Source organism: Schistocerca serialis, chromosome 5 (assembly GCF_023864345.2).
Source record: "Schistocerca serialis cubense isolate TAMUIC-IGC-003099 chromosome 5, iqSchSeri2.2, whole genome shotgun sequence".
NCBI lineage: Eukaryota > Metazoa > Arthropoda > Insecta > Orthoptera > Acrididae > Schistocerca > Schistocerca serialis.
The window spans coordinates 660143076-660160993 of NC_064642.1; the positions used below are offsets into that span (position 1 = coordinate 660143076).

Below are 17918 nucleotides of genomic sequence, written 5' to 3' on the forward strand. Positions count from 1 at the left end.
ATTCCACTGGTCGATGTCGGAGCCAACGTCGTACTGCATCAATAACTTCTTCATCATCCACGTAGTGCCTCCCACGGATTGCGTCCTTCATTGGGCCAAACATATGGAAATCCGACGGTGAGAGATCGGGGCTGTAGGGTGCATGAGGAAGAACAGTCCACCGAAGTTTTGTGAGCTCCTCTCGGGTGCGAAGACTTGTGTGAGGTCTTGCGTTGTCATGAAGAAGGAGAAGTTCGTTCAGATTTTTGTGCCTACGAACACGCTGAAGTCGTTCTTCAATTTCTGAAGAGTAGCACAATACACTTCAGAGTTGATCGTTTGACCATGGGGAAGGACATCGAACAGAATAACCCCTTCAGCGTCCCAGAAGACTGTAACCATGACTTTACCGGCTGAGGGTATGGCTTTAAACTTTTTCTTGGTAGGGGAGTGGGTGTGGCGCCACTCCATTGATTGCCGTTTTGTTTCAGGTTCGAAGTGATGAACCCATGTTTCATCGCCTGTAACAATCTTTGACAAGAAATTGTCACCCTCAGCCACATGATGAGCAAGCAATTCCGCACAGATGGTTCTCCTTTGCTCTTTATGGTGTTCAGTTCGACAACGAGGGACCCAGCGGGAACAAACCTATGAATATCCCAACTGGTGAACAATTGTGACAGCACTACCAACAGAGATGTCAAGTTGAGCACTGAGTTGTTTGATGGTGATCCGTCGATCATCTCGAACGAGTGTGTTCGCACGCTCTGCCATTGCAGGAGTCACAGCTGTGCACGGCCGGCCCGCACGCGGGAGATCAGACAGTCTTGCTTGACCTTGCGGCGATGATGACACACGCTTTGCCCAACGACTCACCGTGCTTTTGTCCACTGCCAGATCACTGTAGACATTCTGCAAGCGCCTATGAATATCTGAGATGCCCTGGTTTTCCGCCAAAAGAAACTCGATCACTGCCCGTTGTTTGCAACGCACATCCGTTACAGACGCCATTTTAACAGCTCCGTACAGTGCTGCCACCTGTCGGAAGTCAATGTAACTATACGAGACGAAGCGGGAATGTTTGAAAATATTCCACAAGAAATTTCCGGTTTTTTCAACCAAAATTGGCCGAGAAAAAAAAGTGTTGCATTACTTATTGAACTGCCCTCGTATATCTCTGTATTTGAATACGCATGCCTATACCAGTTTCTTTGGCGCTTCGGTGTATATTCTAATTCAGTGGACATAGTGTTCGCAGTGCACCGTTTGCACCCACAGACCTGGTGTACTGATACCTGCCCACAGTAGTTGTTTTAAGAGAATGATTAGATTACCTGAGATAAACGTTTTTTTCTTACCGATCTGTAGTAAAGAAATGTGATAAAACTCGAATAATTATCACACGATTACAAAAGAAGTCATATGCTTGTGTTCCACCGAGGTTCTGAGTGGAAAGATCCTCAAGTATGTGGAATAACTAAAAAAAATCTTAAACTTAATTTCATTTGACAGATGAAAAAGACATGTCACAAAACATATAACGGTATAATACACTGAATTGCAGATGATAATTCTTCGGCTGTTGTAGCCGAACGTTACACAACAGAAAATATATTTGCAACAAGTCTTTCGTTTACTATGGAGGAGAAAATAAATGTTAATTGTTATTTCCTGGATTTGCTAGTCTGCATGAAAGAAGACCGTAGCTTGCGGCACACGGTATGCAGAAAGTAGCTGAAAAACGCAGGAATTTATGGGATTTCACGTGCTTGTGGAAACGTCTACGTGGGTACTACGAAGAGAAAAACAGAAAAATACCATAAGAACATAAGAGCAACTGTACAAATGTGAAACGCGCAGATAAGCTGTTGCGCAACACCTGTTTGCAGCAGAACACCACCAGATTCGGTTTGATAGGACTCAGGTCCTCGCAGCCGTGAGCCAATATAGCGATAGGTTGTATAGCGAATCATTAGCGATATTAATGTGGTAGAGGTAATGTAATGGTATATTGATTCAGGAGATAGAAAAGTTAAGTACCAGCGTTCGAAGTTGCGGCGTTAGTTATAGCGGATGAAGGGAACCGAAAACTACCAAATACGCACGAGCTTTGAAAATACGACTATGTGACACGATCCACCGGCGTGGGAATACGCGGTAACGAATTTCTATTTCTATTTGTTAAAAGAATCAGCAACCAGTTGCTCAAGAGGAATTTTACTTCTTCATCGGTTTCAGGCGCCTTTCAGGGGCACCAAAGTCATATTCTTGAAGGAAAAAAAACCTTGTTTCACAAAGCACCTAGCATCTAGCGAACGTTGGTCTATCGTTTGTTCATGTGATTTTGAAACACACCTCTGTCGGTTTTTGAAAATATTTGTACACATTATAAGTAGATTTCTGCTCAAATCATAAGTTGATTTTTGAATGCATGCATAGTGTAGGTGAAATCCCTGCCAAGGGAAGCACCGTGGTGTCAAGACATTGAAAATTTTCCCGGACACATAAGGGACTGGGCTGTACGAGCTGAACCGAATAAACCCCAATGGGTGAACACCAATCGTTGTTAGTTTATGCGGTTGATAGGATGTGTGTATGATAAGAGTTGTTACAATTATTAGCGGAATCCACAGACCCAGAGTACCGGAGTGGAAATTAACCACTACCAAGAATAACAGGTGAGCAAGATCATATATTACCTTCTCGGTGTACCCAAGAAAATGAAATTTTGAGAATTTTTTTTGCAAGATCACTACACAAATAAGGGTCAGTTGTTCAGACCCGGTTAGCAGCCACTAAAGTTCTATTCTCTGAATATCGTGGAAAACACGTTGTACGAACACGTCATAACGCCTAAGCTGAGAATAAAAGCAGGATAACTGAACTCATGATTCTGGCAGCGTTAGTGAAATTAATAGGAGAATAGGTTTTGACAATGACAAGAATAGTTGCAGAATTAGTGACAAGGTTGTATATTAGAACAGGGAAGGAGAACAAACGTGGATATCACACAAATTATATGGATGAATGTGACAATCCCAAATTTATGTAATCATTTCGCGCTACTACTATTTGTAATGCTTGAGAACCTGGAGCGTATGAATGAAATATGAAACTATTTCCTAACATAAAACTTCTTGCTTGTGATAAGCCTAATAGGCATCTCACAATGGTAGTTCGTTATTTATATTCTTTCGTGCTATTTACGTAAATGAGGTAAATAAAAATTACAATTTATGCCAGAACAGTCTGCCTAATTTGGTGAATTACAATTGCTGCAATATCAGAAAGGCAAGCAGTGACAAAATTGACGTAATAAAAGCGAGAAACCACAGCACTCTTGGCTAGTATTCATATTAACAGCGTTTGCATTATGCTTTGTAGTGCATTGCTTTAGAACTGTGTCTTCATGAAGCAATCAAAGGACAACTGTAACAAAATACAATCAGTTCCACAAGCAAGTGTATGTTGTTATCTCTATGAAACAAAAGACACTGTTATAAATATATGTTTACGTGAAAATACATGTTATTACTATTTGCACAGCAGCCCAATAGTTAATCCAATCCCCGCCATTATCGATTATAGCTTGGCACTTTAGCCCTCTCTCCAGTAAATTATACACGTTCCCAACCTCTAAATACCGTTTGATCTACTTCGCAAGGAATGTCTTTGACTTTCTAAGAATTTTAGCAGCAGCTTCATATGAAAGCTTTGGTTCCTTTGGATGATTTACGAGGAACACTGCCTGGTGACGCTTCAGGTATTCTGCTCTCATTTTAAACTGCAACAGGCAAAACAAAACGTTCGACTTTCAGACTGTTTGTCTATGCACTGTGCAAAAAGCGCATTGATTACAGATTCGAGACCACTACCGGAGATGTCACTGTGGACGTTACATTTACAATTATGGCATATTCTTTCTTAGGGAACTGACTGTACATGCTATCGACGAGCAGGCAGAGGATTCTGCAGTCTTCTTGAGCTGCCACTCCAAAGATGAGCCAAACGGAGAAGGATACCAGACGTTTCAAATACAGGACCGAGCGGGGTGGCGCAGTGGTTAGACACTGGACTCGCATTCGGGAGGACGACGGTTCAATCCCGCGTCCGGCCATCCTGATTTAAGTTTTCCGTGATTTCCCTAAATCACTCCAGGCAAATGCCGGGATGGTTCCTCTGAAAGGGCACGGCCGACTTCCTTCCCAACGCTTCCCTAATCCGATGAGACCGAAGACCACGCTTTCTGGTCTCCTTCCCCAAACCAACCAACCAACCAAATACAGGATAGTGCTTCATGTGAGGCGCACATGTTGCAGGGGGCGCCGCTGCATCACAGCACGTCTGACGGCATCATCGTAAGTACGCACAACCTGGCGCTGCAGATGGTGAGCAAGCACCAGGCTGGCAACTACACCTGTTCCGCCTCCAACATCGAAGGCGACGGCGCCAGCAACACCGTCCAGCTCAGGGTCATGTGTGAGTACGCGGCAGGGCGCACTTAAATCTACACTGTGCATGCCTCCATACAGAGTGTGGTGGAAGGTACTTGTGGTACTGGAGTTCCCTCCTCCCGTCTTCCATTCGCAAACGGTACGTGGGGTGAACGACTATCGATAAATCTCCGTGCGAAATTAATTTTTCTGATTTTTCTCATCGCGATCATTTAGGGAGACATATGAGGGAGGAAATAATATGTTACACGATTCTTCTCCGAACTTACGCTTTCGAAGTTTCAAAAGGAAAGTTAACTGTGTGAAGCGTCTTGCAGCATCTGCCACTGGAGTTTTATGAGCATTTATGCAAAGCTTTCGAATTAATTAACTAATTACATAATTAATTGTGCCACTCTTCATTTGATCTCTGTCTCGCTTGCTAAGCTAGCTTAGTAATTTTCCTTCTGTTACAATATTTACCCCATTTAGTTCGCGATATTTCTCAGACGTGTCTTTCAAACTGCTTTTTTCCTGAGAAGAAAATATTTTCTCTTTTTCTGATACAGCCATTCAAATGAATCAAGATAGCTGTAGCATGTTTAAGAACAAATCGTGTTCCTCTGCAGAGCCTCCTACCATCAGTGAAGTATTGCCATGAACCCAACCATGACAGAAAAATTCTACTAGAACTCATTACTTACCTGCTGCATTGATTATAAAATTACAGTCATTGTAGGACGTACTTTTACCATTGATATGAAAACATTGCCTATGCAAGCATGGAGTATGTTTTCATATCCAGAGCATGAAATCAGTCTATGAAGGTGATGTGTAAAGCCTTGCTGTTCTCACTATACTGGCTGACGCTGTTTCTTCAGTCGTTAAAATTTACAATAATGAAACTAGAAACAATAGGATTGGAGATGGTGGGGCTGGGAACCTACTTTAAGGCGATTCTTGAAAAAGCCATATAACACTTTTATGACCTGCCTTATGTAAAAATAAATTAATCCTGTGCAGTCTTCCACAGACTGACCACTCCACCATTCTGCGGATACCCTTCACTTTGTAAAGTGCATCTGCGAAAACCAGCTAAACAGAAAGCAGCAAAAACTGCATCTTTCTGGTTTAAGTGATGGCTTAATGGGCGCTCTTACTTCTGTAACACCGTTGAAGGAACTGCATGAAATAGATAAAAAGCAGTTGCTATGAGTGGTAACACCTTTACGCAGAAGTCCCTGTGTCCAAATTCAATTGAACAGTAATGTGTGGAGCGAACAATGAATATTTTTAACGTAATTAAAGTTTGAAGTAGAACAGAACCAGATTTGAAATTACGTTCAATTTATTTCATTGATGACAGGTTTTGGGTTTCAGAACCCATTATCAGTTCAATCACACAGAAAAAATGGCGTATTCCTTGCCAGCAGGCAAACCATGTTAATACTGCTCATATGTACCTATGCTAAGTCACGTTTTTCAGTGACCATTGGCAGGAATAACACAAAACTGTACGGAGTTGTATGATTGTACTGCTAATGGTCACTGAAAACTTGATTTAGAGCTTAGAGACAAGTATGTAAAATATTAACATGATTTGCGTTTCATCATGGAATAATACTTTTTTTTCTCTTTGGATGATTTCGAAATGGGTTCTGATACTTGTGACAATTGTTGCCTTGTCACCATTCAGGCTCAGCGAAAGCAACAGACAACATTAAGAGTCTGTCACATTTATAAACATAAGAAGTGCTAGGCCATTTCTAATGTTAAAACATTGCTTAAGTGTTTTCAGATGAATCTCTTTGGTCAGTAGGAGGACTGCTTTCTACTTTATATGTAAGACGGTATGATGCCTGTTAAAGTGGATGAGATTTTGCAAGTAAAAGAGGACGTTAGAGTTCCAGTTGAAATGGTCCCTATCAGAGGTGCCTTATTTACGATTGGATGAACCCCAAAGGAAATAACATTATTACACAATCTCTCTATCCTCCTAAATAATTCGCCAAAGATACCCAAATGTAATGCAAAATAAATTCTTCTGGCACCTGAAATAATTTATTCTTATTTGTGGTGACTTAGTAATGTAGCGCTGTTACAGAGCATAATGACTGGACTACAGAACAGCTGTTGTCCAGAAACTCGAGAGGCATACTTACCTTTCGTGATCTGAAAATCATTCACAATTTCTGACAGAAGTGGTTTCATTTGAACTATCGATCGAATGAAGGAACGAGAATATTTTTGTACCTACCTCTGCGTAAGGCATCAGTGCATTCCTCTTGATCATCCAGGGCTACTGGATAATTAGTAGTCTAATAGTTTAATACTCCTTAGTTAAATTGATGAAATTAACGAGACATTAGTACAGATGTAACATATTTTTTTTTTAACTTCAGGGTTACTACTTGATCCCAAAACACAAGAATTCTACACAGATGACACAGGTACTCATCGAAAACATTGCCTAAGAAAAAAACACTGCTCTAACATAGCTCGGCAGGTCATAACACAAGGAAACACAATACCTTCTGGTGCATGGTAGGTACGTAGAAAAAAGCTGTTAATGCTTGTTATAACCACTTAGTCAGTATAAGCCCTTTGCCTTCATGCTTTCCTGCGTGGTTCCCTGTGTCTCAGTATATGCTAATGCAGCTACGCTCGTTAGCACACCATATCACAAGTAAGAAAAACGCAACTTCAGTCCAGAACAGCCATAATGTCACAGATTGAGGTAGGACGCTTTGTTTTTCTTCCAAACCGGAAAGCCATTCTAAATCCCTCACTGAACATTGGCTAAAGCCACTCCCGCGTCAAAGACATCAGGTGCATACACTCAGCGTAGGCAGAGCAGCCGTGAACACGCGTAAATCGACTAATAAGCCACAGATATAAAAGCAAAGACTGCTCGTGACACGAAGCAACGGAAAGAAGAAAAAGAAAAACGGAATACATGGAAGATGACCGAATATAATGGACGCCTTTAGCCAGTCTCTGAGGCAATTGCTTCTGTGAAATAATTAGCAGAACATAATCCAATCTGATCTTTAGGATTACCCTAAACAGAAAAATGGTCCTCATTCACCAAATCGAATAAGAGATAACGTAGTTCAAGATTCATGAATAAAGATCAATGATCTCTCAAGGTCTGAAAACTGGCCATAAAGGACCATAAAGGACGTACAAAAGCTACAAATGAAAAGAAAATATTAATAAGCACTTTTGAGCATAGGACGATTAAACAGCGTAATTTCTGTTGAAAGTATGATCATATTGTGGCCTGAATTGTGTAACATGTAACACAGAGTTATCCAAAAAAATTATAAACTGAAGAATGTCATGTTCAAAAGACATAACAGGATGTTTCAGAAGTTATGGTCCTTTTTCAAGGACGTGGCAGGAATGATATTCGAAACAAAACTGTCAACAAATACGGGTTCTAAAACGCATACGTTAGGAGCTAGGAACAACTCTTGATCTTCGATAGTGTGAAACCGATCTCGTCTACAGCAAGCTCTTTGCTTTCCATATTTTGTGAGTGACAGTATAGACGAAACAAGAAAAAAGTCCACTAAACATGTACTCTAAAATGCAGACCTTAAGAAGTATGAGCAATTGTTCGTTTTGCTACTTTGAAACACAACTCTTCTAGTAAACAACAGTTCTTAAATGTCTACTGGAAAGTTTTGTCTTGTTTTGGTCCATACTACCGCTTCCCAATGTTTGGAAAACAAAGAGTAGTAGCAAGTACAGCAGCAGCAAGTAGAAGAGATTTGTCTCGCAGTATCGAAGATCTATAATTGCTCATAGCCCTTAAGGTATGTGTTTTAGAGACCATGTTTATTTGACTATTATGTTTCGAATGATCATTCGTGTCATATCTCTGAATACTGATCATCAGTTCTGAAACACTGTATAAATAGATAAATTAAAAGATTGAAACATGAATTTGAGAAATTGGCTTCAATTTAGCCGTGATGTAATACTAATGTAAGTAAATATCTTCAATGTATTTACAATAGTTGTAGGGTCCTGAAATATTATTGTGCATTCACATATATTTCACTCATTGGTTGCACTGTTTCTGCTGAGCTCGTTTTCACTTCAACTACCTTCACATAAATGTAGCCAAATCTACAACTACTCACTGCACCAGTCGACACCCAATTACACTAATTACAACAACTCCTACAGCATCTACATATTCTCTAATACTTGCTGATAACAAATATGCCGTCTTGTCACTATCATTTACAAAGAAAACTCAGATAACTGCTGGAGAGAGACCAGCAGTTATGAATAAAAATCAACTCAGTAAACAGTCAATGTGAAACAGGCAGGTAATGTGTTCCCTTCCCGTGCAGAAAACACTGATAGGAAAAAATGGAAATACGCATAAAAAGTGATCAATGAATGGTACAAAGTAACTTCCAAAGATAACCAGTACACAAGCATGAATGAATCTGTAACATAAACTTAGTATAATGGGATCACTACATAAATATTATAATAAAGATAAGACTATGGCTATGTGAATTATTATTAACTTTGTATCAATAACATAAAACATTTCCACTGACAAGAACTTCAAATGTAATATTATAGACAGGATATATGCACAGAACTCAGCTAACTGGACAACTCAGCACTTCAAACAAGAAATATCATCATCATGACGTAATTGGCTCAAGTATAAATAAATAACCGTCGTAAAATCATACTTAGATCACATACATACTCATAGCCTTACATACTGATTCATTAACTTCACACGCGTTAACATGATATATCACTTTGACACTTGAGAAGAAAGCCTGCATACTTGGTTCACTCAATCAAGCAACTCGTACTAAGGAGTTCTATTACAACAAAACAACACAATACTCAAAACTTTGATGGATGTGTCACAAAGAAGGGTGACATACAAAATAATCAGTCTTGTTCAGAACAGGCAAACAAACGTATTTGCTACATAGATTCCTAACGAAGCGACTTCTTTGACACTGCCGCTGCAGTACGTAACATTGAAGTAACTATCGAAGTGGGCCATCACCAGTCGTGCGCGGCGCTTATGTCCTCTTCACCTAGGGGCCGCTTTTGTCACGTTGTCATCCTGGAAGGGAGTCGGTCAGCGTGCAGTTGGCTCACTTCTTCTCACAGCCTTCATTTGTTTGTCGTTCGCGACTGGCGTGCCGGTGCTGACTTTACGCCAAAACTTTGACAAGAATAAAAGTTCATTCAAGATATTCAGTTTAACACTCACCAAGTGCTTACCATGGCGTCATTTTTTTTTTCTTTTTTTTTTCCATCAGTCATCTGATTGGTTTGATGCGCCCTCTCACGAATTCCTCTCCTATGCTAACCTCTTCACCTCAGAGTAGCACTTGCAACCTACATCCCAAATTATTTGTTCAATGTATTCCAATCCTGTCTTCCTCTACAGTTTTTGCGCTCTAAAGCTCTCTCTAATACCATCGAAGTCATTCCCTGATGTCTTAACAGATGCTCTATCATCCTGTCCCTTCTCCTTGTCAGTGTTTTAAAACATATTCCTTTCCTCTCCGATTCTGCATAGAACCTCCTCATTCCTTACCTTATCAGTCCACCTAATTTTTAACATTCGTCTGTAGCACCCCATAGATACAATGCTTGTTGGCTATTGTACATATTGTATATTACCCTTGTCTCCCTACAGCTTACCTCTACTTTTTTCAGAATTTCGAACATCTAGCACCATTTTACATTGTGGAACGCTTTTTCCAGGTCGACAAATCCTATGAACATGTCTTGATACTTCTTTTCCATTATGAACTGGAACGTCAGAATTGCCTCTTTCGTGCCTTTGCTTTTCCTAAAGCCAAACTGATCGTCGCCTAGCGCATCCTCAACTTTCTTTTCCATTCTTCTGTATATTATTCTTGTAAACAATTTGGATGCATGAGCTGTTACGCTGATAGTGCGATAATTCTCGCACTTGTCAGCTGTTGCCGTCTTCGGAATTGTGTGGATGATGCTGTTCCGAAAGTCAGATGGTATGTCGCTAGACTCATACATTCAACACACCAACGTGAATAGTTGTTTCCTTGCCACTTCCCTCAATGATTTTAGAAATTCTGATGGAATTTTATCTATCCTTTCTGCCTTATTTGACCTTCAAAGTCCTCCAAATTTCTTTTAAATTCTGATTGTAAGCTGGATACCCTATCTCTTCTAATTCGACTCCTCTTTATTCTTCTATAACAGCAGACAAATCTGACCCCTCATAGAGGCCTTCAGTATACTCTTTCCATCTATTTGCTCTCTCCTCTGCTTTTCATAGTGGAATTCCCGTTGCACTCGTAATGTTGCCGCCCTTGCTTTTAATATCACCTAAGGTTGTTTCGACTTTCCTGTATGCTGAGTCTGTCCTTCCGACAAGCATTTCTTTTTCGATGTCATCACATTTTTCCTGCAGCCATTTCATCTTAGCTTCAGTGCACTTCCTATTTATTTCATCCATCAGCGACTTGTATTTCTATATTCCTGAGTTTCCTGGAACATTTTTGTACTTCCTCCTTACATCAATGAACTGAAGTATTTCTCCCGTTACCCACGGTTTCTTCGCAGGTATCTTCTTTGTACCTATGTTTTGCTTCCCAACTTCTGTGATGGCCCTCTTTAGAGATATCCATTCCTTTTCAACTTTACTGTTTACTGAACTATTCCTTATTGCTGTAGCTTCTTTGTACCTATGTTTTCCTTCCAAACTTCTGTGATGGCCCTCTTTAGAGATATCCATTCCTCTTCAACTTTACTGTTTACTGAACTATTCCTTATTGCTGTAGCTATAGCCTTAGAGAACTTCAAGCATATCTCGTCATTCCGTAGTACTTCCATATCCCACTTATTTGCGTATTGATTCTTCTTGACTGATGTCTTGAACTTCAGCGTACTTTTCATCACTACTATATTGTGATATGAGTCTATATCTGGTCCTGGGTACACCTTACAATTCAGTATCTGATTTCGGAATCTCTGTCTGGCCTTGATTTAATCTAACTTTAATCTTCCCGTATAACCCGGCCTTTTCCCAGTATACCTCGTCCTCTTGTGATTCTTGAACAAGGTATTCGCTATTACTAGCTGAAACTTGTTACAGAACTCAATTAATCTTTCTCCTCTCTCATTCCTTGCCTCAAGCCCGTGGAAATGGAAAGGAGTGTTTGGCGTCATTGGCCGGGAGGTTCCTTGCGTGGCAGGTCCGGCCGCCTCGTGCAGGTCTTATTATATTCGACGCCACATCTGGCGACCTGCGCGCCGGATGGGGATGAAATGATGATGAAGACAGCATAACACCCAATCCTTGAGCGGAGAAAATCTTCGACCCAGCCGGGGATCGAACCCGGGCCCGTAGGAGGGCAATCCTTCACGCTGACCGCTTTTTTTTTAATTTTTATTTTTTATTATAAAAAACAATGTTACACATTGCAAATACATACTAAGTTATACATACATGAAGTTATTTAAACAAAGCGGTTTGATCATTTCAATTGCGCTGACATTAAGGAAAGTCAACAGAAGATTGTGTTACTGACTAAATCACCAGAAAGAATTAAATTAGACATAAATACTTGAGAATGGCGGAAAGGAGATATATAATAAAGTTGACTAGCCTTCCAACGACACTTTCTGGACATTAATTGAATCTAAGTATTTGAAGTGATCAGATCTATATAATCAGTCTTTCACTGCAAAAATGAACAGGGCAATGTGCCAGCCATTGAATATTACATTTATCGGATAGTATCTTATGGTTTTAACCAATCGATAAGGAGATTTCTATAAAAATTGTCTATTTCCAAATTTCTAGTATAAGGCAATAATGCACCTTTCATGATTTGTGTTTGGCACTATTAGACACACAATCTCAATGTCACATAAGTACTGTACATTAGATTATAAATTTCAAAAAACTACTCTCTGAAGTAGAGAAAGCACACATCATAAATATACTGTAAAATCTTAAATAGTATCCTTAAGGTAATTACAATACATCACTGTCAACACAGTCTTCTTTTTTATATTAACCAATGCCCATTCTTTCAAATACAATTTTTAGCATATTACCGAACTTTTTCTTGTGATTCGAATAGCTTCTAATTTTGTGGAACTCACACAGCATGTGTACCTTGAACTCTATGATGCTATCGGATCCTAATTTGTTAAGGACGTAGTTAACAAAATTTCCCAGCAACCAGTACACAGCGTTATTTTTTGCTTCTGGGAAATAGCGTGCTTCAGGCCTGTGTATCAATGACAGCGATATATACTCAGGGGATGTTCTTGTAATCAGAGCTATTTGCTCCCGGATCCACTTCCAACTATTCATGTGACCACTGCAAGTATATCGATGAATTACTGTGTCAACTAGATGACATTGTTGACATAAATTTGTTTCACAGAGTCTGATTGCGTGCAGTCTTTCATTGGTGCTAACTATGTTGTTAACTGTCTTGTACCATGACGTTTTTATATTAGACGTGAGCACATTAGAACTAATGTTTTTCCAAATCTCAGTCCACTCAATGTTTGGAAACTGTCGTTCTATTTTGTTTCTTCCTTCGCTTTTCTTTCGTTCCCGCATTATGGCTCTCGATGTTAAGTGTCGGGACTGCCTGAGTTCGACACTGACATAACTAAACTCAACATAGAAAATCCTCACGTGCTGTAAGCGACTGTTGATATTCTGCACGTCAATCGGGGGAAGCAGGCTTGGAGGTTTAATGATGTCGAAAAGTTGGCTGGTTATGCTTTCTCGCGAGTCTCTTATTAAATTAACTTGCCTTTTGATAAAAAGAGCAGAGGCTTTATCCGTTATATCAGTTAATCCTAGTCCACCATTTTTAGGATCTAAAGTGGCTACTTTAGCAGGTACTCTGAACACTTCACCTCCCCACAAAAATTTTGTGATTTTGGACATTATTCTCCTCGCTATCATTCTCGGTATTGGAAACAGCTGGGCAGTATAATAAGCATTAGCAAGGATGCGTGAGTTGATATACTGCGTTCTTTGAACTTGGTTCATATATCGAGTTAAATTCTCTACAATGGCTCCTTGCACTTTATCTCCTGCAACTTTCCAATTTAAAGCCGTCATTTTCATAGGGCATGCTGTCAGGGTGATCCCAAGTGTTTTATGTTGTCGGACTAAGTTTGCCCACTCGACGTTGATATTATCAAAACCTCTGAGATTTAACATCTTACTTTTTTTTCCGTTTGCATTGGCTCCAGATGCTCTACAGTACGAATCAATCACTGTTGCTAGCGTGGTTACCTCGTCATTATTCCTTATAATGACCCCTATATCGTCAGCATAGGCTCTTATAACTGTTTTGTTTCCTGATAATGTTAAGCCTTTTAATGTAGCATGGACATGTCGGAGGAAAGGTTCCAGCGAAATTGCGAAGAGCGACATGGACAGAGGACTTCCTTGAGGAACACCTCGTTGTATTTGCATCGGCCGGGATTGTTGACAATTCACCGCTATTTTAGCATTTATTCCAGTTGCTATGTTCTTAATCAACTGTATAACCCTATCGTTGAAACCTATTTTCTTCAATGTCTGTAGAAGATATTCATGGTTTACTACATCGAACGCCTTATAAAAATCTAAAAACAATAAAGCACACTTTATGTTTGTTACAGAAGTTATTGCAATGATATCCCTGAATTCCGCTAGATTTTGAAAAATGGTTCTGCCTTGCGCACAGTTCTGATGTTGACTAATAATTTTATCTGTAAGGCATGAAATTCTCTTGTTTATTATTCTAGCTATTAATTTATAATCAGAATTCAGCAGTGAAATTGGACGAAAATTATTTAAATCTTTGTTTCCATTATTTTTTGGCACCAGAACAATTTTACTCTCCTTAAACTCAGCCGGAATCATTTTACCCTGAATAACCTCATTTACAATGTCCGTGATTTTCGCACCCACTATTGGCCAGTAACGGATGTAAAATTCTGCTGGCAGACCATCCGGTCCTGGGGATTTTTTTGGTGGCGAGGCGCACAGAGTCTCATACACGTTTTCTTCACTGACAACCTCGAGAAAATTTTCGTTGTCATCTTCTGTCAGCTGTGGGGCTAGGATGTCAAGGAATTCTTCCAAGGAAGCATCACTACTTTGATGTACAGAATATAGCTCGCAATAATAGCGATAAATCTCGTCCATGATATCCTGCTGGGTTCTGAGAATCGTGCCGTGTTTTGTTCGAATTTCTTCAAGAAAAGTCCTTCTCCCGTTTTTCGTATGCTTCACTAAATGATATAGGGAAGTAGTTTCATCTGCTGACACCGAATTTGCCTTCGATTTTATTTTCAACCCTTCCATTTGACTTCTCTTGATATTAAGTAACTTGGCTTTGACTTTTTTGATGTCTGCTATCCGAAGTGAGGAACCTGCTGAGACTTGATCATATAGATCTCTCAAAACGGAATAGTAATACTCTATAGTGCATTTCATTTCCCTTGCGCTCTGGGCACTGTATTGAATAAGAACTTTCCTCAACTTTGGCTTTGCCATTTTAACCCACCAGTCAATAGCAGTGGCATATCTACTACGGGCTCGCAGGCATATTGCCCATGTTTCTTTAATCAGATCTTCTAAATCATGATTAACTAACAAGGAAGTGTTCAAATTCCACTGATTCTTGAATCGGCGAACCGGCTGTCTTGTTAGATTTATGCAAGCTAAGACACTTGAATGGTCTGAAAAGTACGTAGGAATGGTTTCTACTTTTGTCACGGAAGGTACAAGATTTTTAGAAATATATAGTCTATCAATCCTGCCACGTGATGTTGCCGTGACATAAGTGAACTCAACAATGGAGGGGTATTTGATTTCCCATATATCCTTTAACTCTAAACCAGTAACTAATTGTTTTAGTTCACTTGAGAAATTAAAATTAGGTAACTGATCTTTTCGATTTAAAACACAATTAAAATCACCTCCAAGTAATAACTGTCTTGGTGATTTCCTTAACAAGTATATCAAGTCGTCTTTGAAGAAACGTGCCCTGTCAGCTCGATGAGAACTTCCTGAAGGGGTGTACAAGTTGATGATAGTCACATCATAGATATTTAGTCCTATTCCCCTTCCGGATTCCAGTCGTTCCACCTCGCTTACTGTAATCCCTTCCCTTACCAAAATAGCTGTTCCAACACTTGTTTCGGGAGACACATTTATGTAACTGACAAAACCGGGAATTACCAAATCCGAAATTAGAACTTCTTGTAACAGGGCAATATCAGTCGCGGATTCGTACAAAAATTCCTTAAGGGCCGATAATTTCAAACCGGTCGTGATTTTATTTATGTTTATAGTGGTGACAGAATAAGATTGCGTCATTGTGCTGTCACTATGTAGTTGTTTTCATGAACTAATTTAGTTTACTGTGGTTCAGGGTTCAGTTAAGCTGTAACAGTTTTCTCGGAAGGCTGAACATGGAATAACACTTCAATCAGTTTATTAGTTACTGTCCCGTTTTTTTTCTACTTCTGATGTTTTCTCTTGTACCGCAAGCAGACTGATTTCCTGGTAAACTTTCTGATTTTTCCTCCAGTGATTCGTGTACGACCGTTTCGGACTGAACATTCTTTGGGCTTGGGTCGCCCCTACTGGATTTTCCCTTCCCTTGGTTACGAGCTACATTCTCATTTGGTTGCGTCGGTATTTTACTTTGCGGCTTATCTGGAGCAGCAGCAGACGCTTTAGCAATTTCGGTTGCCGGCGCCTGCCCTGAGGTGTTGACCGTGATTTCAGTTTGGCCACCACTTCCTCGTTCTTTATTAATTTCACTCACTTTCTGATCGAGGGAAACAAATGGAGACTGCAGTTTTGCATCCTCTCCCTGAATTTGTTTATTAACAGATAGATTCTGATCTTTGCAATCGGCTACTGCACCTGTTGTTGCTTGCAAATTAATGCTGCGTACACCCCTTTCATTTTCTGGTACCGTATGTGTATTATCTTTCTGTTCATTAGTTTCCATTCGCATTTTGCCTTCAGGTTCCTCTGGCTTCTCATCGGACTGTTTTTGCTTGCGAAGTGAGGGAGTGGGACAAGACAGCTCGTCCTCTGAACAACTATCAGTTATCTCCAGAGGTCGTTTTTTCGGTTGCATTTCAGTTTCACGAGTAGTGGCAACGGGGTTTCCTTTTGTTGTTAACGGGGGAAATTTACTGTTATCGTGAAGGGAGACATCAGCTTGTCCCGCTGCGTTAACATCCTTAACCAGTTGTTCCGGGCTATTCTTTGGTAACAGATAATTTAAGGTAAGCTTCTGACGCTGTATCAAATTACTTTTAAGCACAACAGTTCGCCGCGGACATTCCTGTCTGAAGTGGCCGGTTTCGTTACATATATGACATGTAGCTTCCTGACCTGTATAAATAATTTGTGCCTTATACCCACAAACAGTTATGTGAGACGGAATATTCGTCTTAACGTCCATCTCTACACAGCGGACCCCGTTAAAACACTGCAGTTTAAACCGAGGCGACCATCTTTCATTTGCAATTGATTTAACGTCTCCGTAGTTGAAAAGAGCTTCCTTAATCTTATCATTTTCAATTTCAATGGGGAGATTCAAGACACGAACGGTTTTGTAATGAATGTCCGCTCTATAGATGGAAACCTTACTTTTATAACCACTTCTATGCACAAAATCTACTTCATAGCCCCACTTTCGTAACACTTTATCGACAGTCGAAGCACTGATTAACTTGACAAAAACACAGTATTTTTCCTGATCCAGTTGCCAGGTATGAACGGTTTCAGAATTTAGACCAATTACCTGTGTAATCCAGTCATCTATTTCCAGGGATGTCGGCTGAACAGGACGGGATTCTTTGTCAAAAGCAAATACCAGAGTATTCTTCCTGAGGTTTGTAGCCATGGTTAATCCAGCGAAGCAATTTCGGTTAAACAACCGAAATTCCAAGTAGCAGCAGCAAGACCAGAAAGAGCGATCAGATCACAAGGAACAGGAACGAACACGGAGATTAACGGACGGACGGCACTCGGCGAAGCACAAGTACAGAGATGTAAACACTGAAGTGCAGCGCAACAGTTAACAGCGGCCACTCGCGAGCGCGGCTGAAACGGAACTGACCGCTCAGCTATCGGGGCGGATGTCTCAAGCCCATATTCTCCTGTAACCTTTTCTTCTACTATTAACCCAACGACTGCAATCTACTCACCCATGACTATTACATTTTCATCGCCCTTTACATACTGTATTACCCTTTCAGTATCCTCTACGTCTTCACCTTCAGCTGGCGACGTCGGCATGTATACCTGAACTATCGTAGTCGATGCTAGTTTTTAAGTCGATTCTGACAAGAACAACCCTGTCAATGAACTGTTCACAGTAACACTCTCTCTGCTCTACCTTCCTATTCATAACGAATCCTACTCCTGTTATACCATTTTTTGGTGCTGTCGGTATTACCCTATACTCA

At 40.2% G+C, this 17918-nt stretch overlaps 1 protein-coding gene across 1 annotated transcript in view; it reads left to right on the forward strand.

Moving 5' to 3' along the window:
- Window positions 1–17918, forward strand: part of LOC126482161 (nephrin-like) — a 668749-nt gene that overhangs the window by 514763 nt on the left and 136068 nt on the right. Inside the window, exon 11 of the mRNA XM_050106138.1 lies at window positions 4299–4458. Coding sequence (XP_049962095.1) covers window positions 4299–4458 — 160 coding nt within the window. The remainder of the gene's footprint in view (window positions 1–4298; window positions 4459–17918) is intronic.